The following is a 12857-nucleotide window of genomic DNA, read 5'->3' as shown; positions in this document are numbered from 1 at the left end:
CGCCTTAGACAACTTCCTAGAAGTAAATCTTGAGAAAACGAGAACTAGGTCTATAAAAAGGACCTTGAAAGATCTAATGTCTGGCATCTGGGGGACCTAGAAATTCAGAATGTGTCACATTACAAATACCTAGGCGTAACCATTGATAACAGTGACCAATTCGCTAGTCAGCTTGAAATAATCCGAAAGAAAGGTCTGGCCTTAGCAACAACTCTGAAGAAGCTAAAATCTAAGCTGACAGACCACTTGCTCTCTCCTCTAGTTCAGGTTGGCCAATCCATAATCCTACCTACCATCTCATACGGAAGCGAAGTCCTGAGAGGAAGAGCCCCAAACCCTGGACAGCAATATTATCAGAGCCTAACGGACCTGTTCAATATACCAACCTACACCTCTGCAGCTCAGATCAGAATTTGGGCTCACCAGGCAACACTTAGCAAGTCATGGGGTCTATATTAACTGTTGGCTTAAATACCAAGCATGCCTCTGTGAACACTTTAAAAAACCTATTCTGACAAGAACTACAGTACCGAAACATCGCCGGCCAGAAACTTCATAAAACACAGTCTTGCAACTACAGGTCTTTTCCAACTCTGGGACACTCCAACCACCCACGCACTAACCACCCAAGCACTATTCAAAAAAGTAAGGAGGAGGACCACTAGGAACCTCCCGTGTGGAGCAGAAACAAGTAACGACTGATTTGCTCCTTTCCGGTCCTCGCTCTGTGGTCTCTGGGAGGGCAGGGGCACAGGTGATCTTAGATCTCAGAGAGGAGAGTTGAGGACTTCAGTGAAAGAAAGGCATGGGTAACATCTCCTCCACAACCTGGGCCGCGATTGTAGGTCATGGGGTTCTTGGTGTCACAGTGCCCCATTAAAGGTGGAGCTGCAGTATGTGTTCCCTGGTGAAGTTGAGCAGGTCATTTGTTCCCTGGTGAAGCAGATGGAAATATCCTCAGCTTCTCTGGGAGTTGAAGCACAAAAAGGTGTGAACATAGGCATGAGACAACAGAGTGAAAGGGAGCCCAGAAGCAATACATACGGTTTTAATCATGGAGGGTAGGATGGCGGGAGCAAAGGGAAGGCAGGGGAACAACACTGGGGTTGTAGACAAAAAACAAAGGGAAATGGAGACAAGGGAAACTCATGGGCGATAGAGAGCGCAACACATCACAGAGGGGGGCGGAAGCTTTCTTGGGAAGAAAGCAGGAGCGCTTAAATTAAAAATCATTTTTTTTAAAGAGGAATGAAAGAAAAAATAGCAGAGGACGGACATAAGTAATGTCTCTATGCTCCAGGGAGGGACAAAGGCAAGAAGAGGAAGGGAAAACCCAAACAAACAAACATGAAGTAGGCAAATTAAAGTGACAATGAAGACAACCAATAGTATGCAATGTGTGGACTCCAAACCTATTGTAAGCTAACAATGTCTAACACAGACCGTGCATATGCTATCTAGTATGCGAGACCTGAACAAGGTTAATCTTACCTTGCAGCAAATTTTCCCCTGCCTCGTTCAACATGCTACTTCAATTAATCAGCATTCTATGCCAATCAAATCCGTGAGAGCCACAATCTGGCGAAGAGCGTATTCTCAATACTCTCCAGTCTTAAATCTCAGCAGGCCACTGCAGGGCCGACAATCAAGTCTAACGAGCAGTGTGAGGACCTCGCCACTTTCTTTGTTAGGAAGGTGGACACCATCTATAGGTCCTTTCCGACTGCATCTATCAACCCGCAAGTAGCACGGTGCTGTCAAAGGGCTAATACCTTGGATGCCTTTCCTCTAACCCCTGCAGACCAGCTGCAAGTTCTGTGCGGGAAACTTAAATCAGGTTCCCCTGCAGAACCTCTTAAACCAGACCAATTTAGGAAAGTGCTTCCTGCGATCATACCTTCCCTGGGCAGTTAATAAACATGTCCCTCGCCAGAGCAACCGTGCCCAGGGCATGTAAACAGGCCACGGTGATGCCCCTTCTCAAAAAAACCTCTCTGGATACGGCCAAAACAGAACACTACTGCCCTATTTCCCTACTCCCTTGGGCATCAAAGATCACGGAGGCTTATGTCAACTCCCTCCTGTCGAACTTCCTGACCTTGAACAACATGCTGGACCCCTCCCAGAATGGCTTTCGACCAGGCCACAGTATGGAGTCTGCTCTCCTGGCTGTGACAGAACAGCTTTGGTCTGCACTAGACGCTAGGCGAATGTCAGCAATAATTCTCCTGGATCTCAGTGCCGCGTTTGACACAGTGTCCTATGCCATTCTGCTACAATGCCTGGAGGAGGCAGGGATTACTGGTTCGGCCTTGGAGTGGCTCACTTCGTGAGAGGTGGTTTGTGGTAAAAGTCCCTCCCTATGCCTAGGGCATACAACCCATCAAACAAGGGGTACCACAGGGTTCCTCCCTTAGCTCACTGTTCTTTAACCTCTACGACCAACCCCTGGCTGCAGTTGCCAAGACAGGGGACTGACCATGGTCTCCTACGCCGACGAAACTCAGCTGGTGGTGGCACCCTCGAGCGTCACCGAGCGGGACGCCCTTAAATTTCAGAGCGATCTGGCGGCAGTCGCCGAGTGGATGACCACCAACTGCCTCCAGCTGAATGCCAACAAGTCGGAGGTATTGCTGGTAGGGAAGGACCATGGTCAGTGGAGTGAGCTCTGGTGGCCTGCAAGCCTTGGTAGTGCTCCCCGTCCCAAGCAGGTCGTAACAAATCTGGGGTGTGCCTGGACTTGTCCCTTAGCTACGGAGTTCAAACCAAAAAGGTGGCAGGGACCTGCTGCGGGCTATTGCGGGGCTCAGACTCCTACTGGGTTTCTTTGATCCACCCACACGTTAGACCATCATTCAGACATCAATAATGTCAAGATTGGACTATGCCTGCTCTCTGTATCTGGGGTCCAATAAGGCTGAAATGTTGAGGCTGCAAAGGGACCAGAACGCAGCAGCAAGAACCCTTCTTGGCCTGCGCAGGTCCTGCCCTGTGTCAGGTGTCAGACGCCATACGCTGGCTGCATTGGTTGCCTGTGGCCAGGCGAATTGAATTCAAGGTGCTCTGAATCACTTTCAAAGCCCTGAAATTCACCACCCCTAGCATCCTGGCCAACCTGTTTTCGCCTTACATCCCCGCACGCCATCTCCGCTCACTAGATCAACACCAGGTGGTGGTTCCCAGGACACGGAGAGTCCGGGCTTGAGGCTGCTCCTTCTGCAGGAGGGCGGCTCGCCTTTGGAACTTGCTCCCTTTTCATATCCGGTGCCTCAACAACTACCTAGAATTCAGGAAGGCCATTAAAACACACCTGTTTCCTGCAGTGTAGCCCTTGCATCTGCTCCATCCGAACGTGTCAGTTGCTCTACGGTCAGCACCGGGACAGCTGTTGCGCTTTACAAGTTGTGGTAGCATTAACATTTTGCTCACCATGCTACCCCAGTTTAGAACTGGCCATATGCAAATCAGTCTTGACCCTGTGCCTCATGGGAACAATCCAGCCCGAACGGTCAAGCCAGATGTTGTAATCCAATATCAATTCACTGGAATAAGCGTATCAGGATTAAAATTATTAGATTAAAGCCGTTTTACTACAACTTACTGTATGGATCTCTTCCCACGATGATCTAAGTTTGACATGACGAAGTAAAGGATGCGCAAACACAAAATGATGCGGAAACAGGAATATTTACAACAAGGAAACAGGAAAGCACAGATCAAATGTGGCTCTTTTCCATTACTAAATGAAGGACACTTGACCAAAAGCGGGGGATCAGGGCTGCCAGTTTTAAGAATAACGATTAATTTTGGACTCAGTTTTAAAGTTAGACTAACATTCTGTAAGAGTAAAACTGAAGTAACCGAAAGATGAAATGAAGCACTTCATATATATGGTAAATACAAAAATACAATTGAAATGCAATTAAGGCATATATTTGGGTATTTCAGTAAAGAAAGCAGGCATATCGGAAAGGTTGTTGTCTGCTTTTTCAATTAACAATATTTATAAAGGTGGAATACTTTGTTAGATTTTTTTAAATCATACATTATACACATGTTAAAATGGCAGCGCTCTGTAAAATTAGTAGAATAGGAAAGAATAACTTACTTTTAATTTTACAACATTAAAATTCTTCTTCTGAGTTTCCTACTAATTATATATATCATTTCAAAATGACCCTTTCACCACGATGCGCACAACTGCGGGTGCTCTGCAACGGGGCCGGATCCTAGCCCATTCAATTCATTTCATCCAAGGATTGCGGCACACAGATAGGGTCATATCATCAAAATATTTAGTACTCCATGCTCGGACCGACGCGTTTCAGCCTAGTTCACAGGAACAAAGCCTGTGAACTAGGCTGAAACGCATCGGTCCGAGCATGGAGTAATAAATATTTGATGATTTAACCCTTTCTGTGTGCCGCAATCTTTGGATGAAATATATATATATATATATATATATATATATATATATATATATATATATATATATATATTTTTTTTTTACTATTATAAACACGAGCACAATTTTTTTTCTTCAAGTTCCTTCTTCTAAGTTTACATCAGACAATTCACCAGAAACTAATTTCATTTTTGCCAATAGCATGAATTTAACGAAAGCAGCACTCAAATCTATATCTGTTAAATGAAAACATCTTATGAGGGCTTGACTACAAGTTCGAATTCCCCGGCTATTAAATGTATCCCGTAGTAGTCTCCTTCTTTCTTCCATCAAGTCTGGGCATATGTAAGTTAAGTGAATATTGTTTCTCTCCCTTTTTGCATAGTCTACAATGCATACATTTTGCTGTACATTGCCATGGCATTGCATGAGATAACCCTGGAAGAATGCCAAAACTAGTTTTTTCGGAATTAGTTGTTTTATATACCCCAGAATTAACACCACCAAGGACCACGCTGGTATTATAAACATATCGGGCCAAGCATATCCTGAGAGTAAGGCCATTTACCAGCTACCTACGTCCCTCCCACTGAGCAGACAAACAATCTTGGACAGGTGGCTGCCAGCACAGGTGACTAACAGGGCGATTGTGAAATCAAGATTTTGACACTGACAGCTCCAGGCGTTCAAATGAGTATCGTGATGGGCCTACACGGACAGTTAAAATATTGAGGTTACCCGAAAGGAGATACATCAGGGAAAAGCCGCATGAAAGAGCTACCACGAGTTGCTGAATATGGTAAAGTTAAAACATTTAAAGCAAACTGTGAGGAAATCTGACACGATTGGGGTGGATCCAGGAAACAGACCAAGCAACAAAACAGGTTCACGCCAGAGCCATCTCAACTCCCGGGAAGCAAAGGAAGAATGGCAGGCAGACAGGGAAAAGCCTTGAGGCACACACGCGATAAAGAAGGGGCAGTGTTTTGCTCCCCACGGAAATAAACAATTCGTAGAGCTCAATCGTCTCTTCAAGGGCAGCCCGTGCGATTTTAAGATTTACCTCATTCCAAGAAGTGTGTTCGGTGCCGATTCTCACTCATGAAGGAGATGCTTGCCCTTCTGCCCCCTCATCAGATCATGGATGGGCTGCTGTGCCCCTCATACTCTGGAGGAGACCGTCATCCCTGCTCTCCACTTGGAATGCAAGCCTCCTGCGGCTGCCGGGTTTATAAACTGACCACCCACCCACCGCGAGTTCTATCCGCCCTCTCCCCTCTTTGGGGTTGACTGAGTTCTTTGGCCGGATCCCCGTCTCCGCCCTCTCGTCAGGAGGGTGAGTATTTCTCATGGGACGCAAGCCACCTGCTTCCTCTCTGGGGCGCCCAGACTCGTCCTGACACCTGGCCGCTTTCTTGGGGGTGGGGGTTGCTTCCTTGTTGTGGGGTAACCAGGCAACTCTTGGGGACATACATCCCAAAAGTCCTCTTACACCTCGTCGCAAGGGAGGGGAGCATTCTACTAATTCTTGGTCTCGGGGAGGGGCTCCCTGAAAGAAGAACCTCGTTACCACGGGGTCGACTCTGCATGGAGCACCCCCCCCCCCCCTATTTGAGGCCGCCTCAGCCTTCTTGGTCTTAGGCGGAAGAGAGGGTCTGCCCTCAGCCAAGGGACCTCTGGTCTGCCCTGGCTCACGGTGCGGGGGGGGGGGGGGCAGGCCTCCCTCAGAGGGGCCCTCCCTTTGCTAAGTGAGACCTTACCCCCCCCCCCCTGCTTGGCGGGGTCGAAGGCTGCATTACATGGAAACAGACACCCAGGACTTTGAAGACCCCAAGGGACTCCTTCCAGCGGGGCAGTAAGTGATTGCTTTGAAGGGTTCCTTGTTCCCATCACTGTCCAGATTCATGCCATCTTCCAGGCATGACCCCTCCGTTCCTCACCTCGTCCATCTCCAGGCTGATTTCGCGAAGCTTCTCCTCGTCCTCCAGGAGCTCGTTCAGCTGCGTCAGGCTGAGGCCGCTGAACTTGCTGAGATCCACGGCCATGGTGCCGCCTGGAGCTGCTGCTGGTGCCTCCTCCGGAGCCTCCCGCCTCCTCCTATCCGCAGCCCGGGCTATGCAGACTGCGCCCAGACCGGAAGCGCCCAGGAGACTTTCCAACTTCGTCCCGCCCCCAGGGAGGAGCGGACGTGACGTCAGTGTCCGAGGATACCCCCAGACGGAGTTGAACTACGTAGGCGGAAGTGACGAGAGGGCTTCTGTTATCACAAGTATACTAAAAGGGAAACGAACGAAGAGCTCTAATGACACATCATGTTTAAAAATACAATATCGGTCGGTGCAGGCTAGACAGGTCGTTTAGATGTACTCCTTCTGCACCATCCGTAGACAGCAGGTCAATGGAAGAAGCAATTAGAGGAGAGTCAAAGGAAGTAAACATCTAAAGCTAAACATGAGGTAGCACAGGGTACAGGTGATAGAGCGCGCAGGTCACCCGGCTCACCAAACTTTTTTCCACGCACTGGGCCCTGGCGTGATTGGTTTCCAAAATGTTCACGTTTTAATACTGGGGTGAACCAGGCGATTTCCAACGCACGCTCCTATGAGTAATCGGTTGGGTGACTCTTACACCACATACTATTCATGTACCTGACTTACCACAGGCACATTACTCCTGACAGATCAGGAGCTAGCAGTGGATAGGTGATAAGGATTTTCCTAAAAGAGAGAAAATTCTACTTTACACATTTGATACCTTTAATACTATTTAATGTATAATGACCACAGACACCTTGTTGGGTTTAAGGGTTTTATATAGTATAAGTTTAGGACGAAAATGCCATTACAAGCAGGCAAATGCAAAGTAATACATCAATGATCAGTATCAAGACCAGAATGTAGCTCTGGATCAAAGTGAGTATCATAGAGTAAAAGGGAACACTATAGGGCATGAATCATCAGGAACACTTATTTAATACAGTTTACTCTATGGCAAAGACGTGAGGAAAAAACCTAATGTGTGACCTAATAATCTTACACTATTTCCTAAACCTTATGCTATCTTACTAACTTCACGGCAACCATACTAAGGGAAAGGGAATAAGTGGAACAAGCTAGATAAACAGTCGGGCTTATCAATGTCCTATAGGAAGGGTACAAGTGGAACATTTACTAATAATCAATTGCATAGAATTATATTTAAAAGGAGATATGGGGAATATCATAGGCAAGATTGCTTTAATCAGAGGAGGAAAAGTTGAGAGTAAGTACAGACAGACACCTATGTCAATAGTTACCTAGGTGAGAATGAGGACTAACCCTGGCCACGGGTCAGTTGGGAAAGAACGGGACAAGGACCCTCAAGGACTCAGGAAATACCAGAAGGCGAGCAGGTACAGCTCATGGACAGTCAGGACAGGATACCCCTCAGGTCTGGGTCAGGACTGGGTTCACCAAGGCACGACCAACCCCTCACAGCATCGGATGCAACGCCAGCGTTACCCCCTCTTCTGCACGGAATCCGCCAATAACCCCGATTGGGTTCTCGAATCTCCCAGCAAAGTGCTTCGCTTAGCACTTAGGACTAATTTCCACCCCTTGGAGTTTGTGGAAAGTTTCAGGCAGAATGCGCCGCAGCACTCTGTATCAGGCACCTATAGAGTTCGTAGGGTCAGTGACAGGTCTGCTACTCGGACAAGTCGGACAATTTCTCTAAGCTAAGCTAGGCTATATATACAGTTTTAAGTCCCCAAGACCACCCATAAATGTTGCAAAATGACAAAGTCCCATCTTCTGATTGGTCAAGGGAGGTGGTTTTGGTCATAGTTACCACCTATACTACACGTGACATTATCCCTCCCCCTAACACCTGGTTCCCAGGCCTACGTGTGGGAAAGTACAATAGAGAAGAAAAGATTTGCAACATTGTTGCACATTTCAAAATAGAAATAACACGTCTTCAAGGGCAAAGGTGCGCCTGGAAAGGACAGTCCCCTTTTCAATGGCCAATCTGGTCAGGTTCCATTGCTGCACGTCCCAAATCTTTGGTCACATGATGAGGGATACGTCAGCATCAAGATGGATCCCATCCCTAGTTCAAGGCCCTCATTTACGCGGTACATGAAAAGTAAGCGAAAACAAATTAATAACACAGAATAAAATGAATACACTGTACACCATGACCAACTACTCTTAATCCCTTATTTTATAATACTTATAGCATTAAGAGTTAGTGCAGAAAAGATGCATAGACAAAAGCGGCTTAAGATAGCATGAAGCATGATTAGTGATAAGCGGCCATTTTAACAACAATGCGCATGTGCGAACTTTTCCCTCCAGATTGCGAGTGCGTCACATCACATGGGTATGACCGACGCATGCGCAGACTGGATTTCTGCAAAGCGGCCATTTTATTAATGTGCAAGCTTGATTACGATGAAAAACACATAGGCAAGCCTCCTAGGGACACCCGTGTGTTGGGGAAATACAAATAAATGACAAACAATCGGAGTTAGTACAGTTATGATTTAAATCGAGGTTCATGAAGAGAGCAAGTCGCGTTACGTGCGAATCCTTGCTCCATCAATCCCCTCTTTGATGATATTTACTATCATCACTACACATGAAAACAGATGCCAACTTCATTCATCAAATTTCATCCATCTCAACCTCAATGAACTTATTGTTGAGTTTTTTTCTCCGCCTCCCTGTGTGTATGATTGTTCTTTATTTTCTTATATATCTGGTTTCTTAATTCTTCTAATTCTAAGTCTTCAGCTTTTCGCTTTCCTCTTTTATTCACTACATATTTTCTGCATTTCTGACATTTGCAACAGATGAATATGATCAGAACAATCACACCTATTCCAGCTAGTGGCATCAATATTTTCCATAGGAGACTTTTTCCTAAGTTAGAGAACCAACTACCTACAGAGGAGAGACCATCAGTCAGTCTCTTCCAGGCACTGTCAACCTCTAATGGTTTGAGCTCTTTTTCCAAATTAGTAATATTCCTTATATACTTCTTAATTTCGACACTTTTATCAGGAATGTAAGTGCAACAATGTTGTGCCCTCAGCATCCTGCAGACTCCGCCCTCTTTTGCCAATAAGGTATCAAGAGCAAGGCGATTCTGTAAAACCATTGATCTGATCGCAACCATTTCGGTATTGATCATCAGAAATCCAGCAGCAGTGTCAGTTGATAACCGATCCACTACTGTAGATAATTTGCAGATTCTATGAGTATTCAGAGCTACCCCCATTCCAGGTATCAGTGCGCTAAAAATATCACCTATAATTTCTCCTACACTTTCACGTTTGCTACGCACTAAGCCATTAGTAATCTCATTGTTTCCAGCTGCATTGTTCACATGGTATATTTTCGGAAAGACAATGCCAAAGTAGCAGCTTCCATACCAGTGATCCGGCAATTTGAAATAAGCCTTGTTTCCACATATATAATAAATTCCTGGAAACACAGGTTCTGACCCATTTTTGAAACCCCAACCTCCAATTACCTTGTAATTATGTTCACACTCGCTGGAACCAATGAATACATTGTTATAATAACTAGTCTTTTCTCTATGAAGACAGAGTTTCCCTTTCCGTTCAAAATCCAGCAACAGAGCAGGAGTAACTTCGCTTTGTGAGGTGTTATCCATGTTTTCTGCCCATCTAGGGGTTCTGTTCTGTTCGTCATTTGCCTTTTTCTGAAACTTTTCCCTTCTCTTCTCTGCCATCTTCAAGAACATTTTCTCTTGAGCATGTAAGGAACACGTCAAGTTGTCTCTACGAGCTTCATTCAGATCTATGTCACCTATAGTCAGGAAATATTCCCCCATGTAGCGAGTCACTCCACCAAGGGTATGTACACGGTTCAGATTCCCTCTAATAGGAAGTTCTGAAAAGATAACGTCAGTGTTTGAGTAATAATACTGTAGAGTGCTTCTATAAAACAAACTAGCTAAAATACTACAGGAAATTCCATAGGTCAGGGGTAAATGGTGGTATGTCACGCCTTCAGCTACTGAAGTAGGTAGCATCATGCAGACATAGCAATCTTCTATTTCCATAGCTTCTACATAGTGCACTAAAAGATTAGCGAAAACATTTAAGTGTGTCCTGTTCTTCATTTGGTGATAATGTAGTTCTCCCTCATCTGATGCTTCTAAGTCGGGTCGTGCATGTCTCAGACTCATTGCATTGTCATGTCTTTCTACACTTCGTGGTGTTTCTTCAGTATGTACAACTTCTGCGTCTTGTGTCGTCAAGTCTGTAGGATACATGTTAGGGTCTTTGCTTATCATAAAAGGTATAAACACTGTTAATCCTATCCATATCATTACTAGTACCACTACACTACAGATGCATACTTTACAGCATGTCTTGCAACAGCCAAATCTGGACCTTCCAGTGACATTTGAATCAGACATTTTATCTTACAGGTGGCGTTTTCCAACCCCTCTTCGTTTCTTCTCAGCTGAGGTTTTACTTCGTTTCACCTCAAGGAGGGTCTTCGTCAGAACTCCGATCAGCAATGGACCCTTCGTCGCTTTTGCCACAAGCTTCGGGCTCATCAATTTCTTCCAACACCAAATAGGTCCACTCAGGGCTTCGATACAGTCTGTTCTGTTTCTTTACTCTGCCGCCCTTTCGGATGGACTTTCCTCGGGCTTCTTTTCTTTCACTTTCAGCCCGTTGTTGGTCCTTTAGTTTTTCTTCGACTGTTTTTATTCTTATTCTTAGTCTTTTTACATATCGGGGTTCATCCTTCTTTTCGATCCTGTTTGTAGTCGAGGAAACTTGCTCTTCCTCGTGAACTCTTTTGCTTTTTCTTCTTTGTCGCACTATTGCTTCAGCAGTGTCTTTTTCCCTACCTGTCTGACTAGTTCCAGGTCTTTCATCTATTTCTTCTGCCTGGTCCTTAAGCTGCCCTAGTTCAGGGGTAGACTGTTTTTGACCTTCGTTTGTCAGTGATTCACTGGACTCTTCTTCCTGAACACGTTCATCTATTACTAACTGGCCTGGTTCATGCTCTTCGATCTCTTGATTTTCTTCCGCATGAACTTCTGCTTTGACTACTATCTGTCCCTCTCCAGTCTCCTCTGGCTCAGGAGGAGGAGTGTCGATGACTTGTTCTGTCCCTACTTGGCCTATTCCCTGGTCAGATTTTGTGATGGCTTTGATGATCTGACCTTCTCCTTCCTGTTCTGACTCACCTGCACTGTCCCACTCACTACCTAGGTAAGAGTATTTTCTGGTTCTTATTGGATCAAGAACCTGGTCATCCACAGGAAACCATTCAACTTCTTGACTTGTGCCGGGTAGTTCGATGTCAGCGGGATCCGGACCCTCTTCTGGAGTCTCCTCAGCTGGACCACCCTCGGCTTCAGTCGCGTTTTCTCCAGTCACCTTCTTCGTGTGACTTGCATGGATCCACTTTGGTACACCAGCACACTTCACAGCAGTTGTGGTGACTAGGATCACTTGTCGAGGCCTGCCCCACTTCGGTCCAAGGCAACTCTTCCGGGTATGCTTCTTCAGTACCACCCAGTCACCTGGTTTCAGCTTGTGTGCTGGGGTTGTAGGCCATTCGACCGCAGTCTCTCCAATCTGGTGAGAGATAGAACGCACTTGGTCACCCAACTGCCTGCAGTATTCTAGCACCATATCATCAGAAATACTTAGCAGTTTGTGTCCAGGTACCCATGCCTGTCGCATCATTCTTCCCATCAGCACTTCATGGGGGCTCAGGCCTGTTTTTCTGTTTGGAATACTTCTCAAGCTCATCAGTACCATGGGCAAAGCTTCTATCCAATTCATTTTTGTGGAGTCACACAGTTTTGCCAGCCTGGACTTGAGAGTGCCGTTTATCTGCTCGACTATTCCAGAAGCCTCTGGATGATAGGCACAGTGCAGTCTTTGCTCCATTTTGAATGCTCTGCAGAGTTCCTTTAGGACCTCGTTTGAAAAATGTCCACCTTGGTCTGTTTCAATTGTCTCAGGAATTCCAAAGCGTGGTATCAGTTCCCTAAGTAATAATTTAGCTACAGTCAGGGCATCATTCTTCTTTGCTGGGTAAGCCTCCACCCACCGGGAAAACAAGCAAACTATGACCAGGACATATCTATATCCTTTGCACAGGGGCATGGTTATAAAGTCTGCCTGCATCCTAATGAAGGGACCTTCTGCTCTCCCAATGGTACTTTGTTCCACTACTGTCTTCTTTCCTGCATTGAATTGTTGACACACTAAACACCTCTGACAAAGTTTGTCTGCTGTGCTCCTGAATTTTGAACTGTAGAACACCTTTTCAAACATACGGCACATAGCATCCCTCCCAATATGTGTTGGTTCATGTATTATCCGTGCCATTGCGGTAACCAGTCGTTCAGGTAGTACAGGCATACCAGTTTTGTGGACCACAACACCATCTCCTTCCCGTGGTCGACA

The 12857-nt window shown here is 45.8% G+C and overlaps 1 protein-coding gene across 2 annotated transcripts in view; it reads right to left on the bottom strand.

Moving 5' to 3' along the window:
• VPS37B (VPS37B subunit of ESCRT-I) overlaps positions 1-6560 on the bottom strand; it is a 111703-nt gene extending 105143 nt beyond the window's left edge. Inside the window, exon 1 of one of the 2 annotated variants that reach the window (XM_086942940.1) lies at positions 6346-6560. In XM_086942940.1, the coding sequence (XP_086799066.1) occupies positions 6346-6450 (105 nt within the window). In that variant the 5' untranslated portion in view covers positions 6451-6560. Of the gene's footprint in view, positions 1-5468; positions 5705-6345 lie in introns of those variants that run through there. The other variant, XM_086942941.1, reaches the window with a different exon arrangement.
• Between the last annotated feature and the right edge of the window lie 6297 nt (positions 6561-12857).

Source organism: Lissotriton vulgaris, chromosome 11 (genome assembly GCF_964263255.1).
Source record: "Lissotriton vulgaris chromosome 11, aLisVul1.2, whole genome shotgun sequence".
NCBI classification, from domain to species: Eukaryota; Metazoa; Chordata; class Amphibia; order Caudata; family Salamandridae; genus Lissotriton; species Lissotriton vulgaris.
The sequence above is the reverse complement of the archived record's forward strand: the minus strand, read 5'-3'. Positions and strand labels throughout refer to the sequence as shown.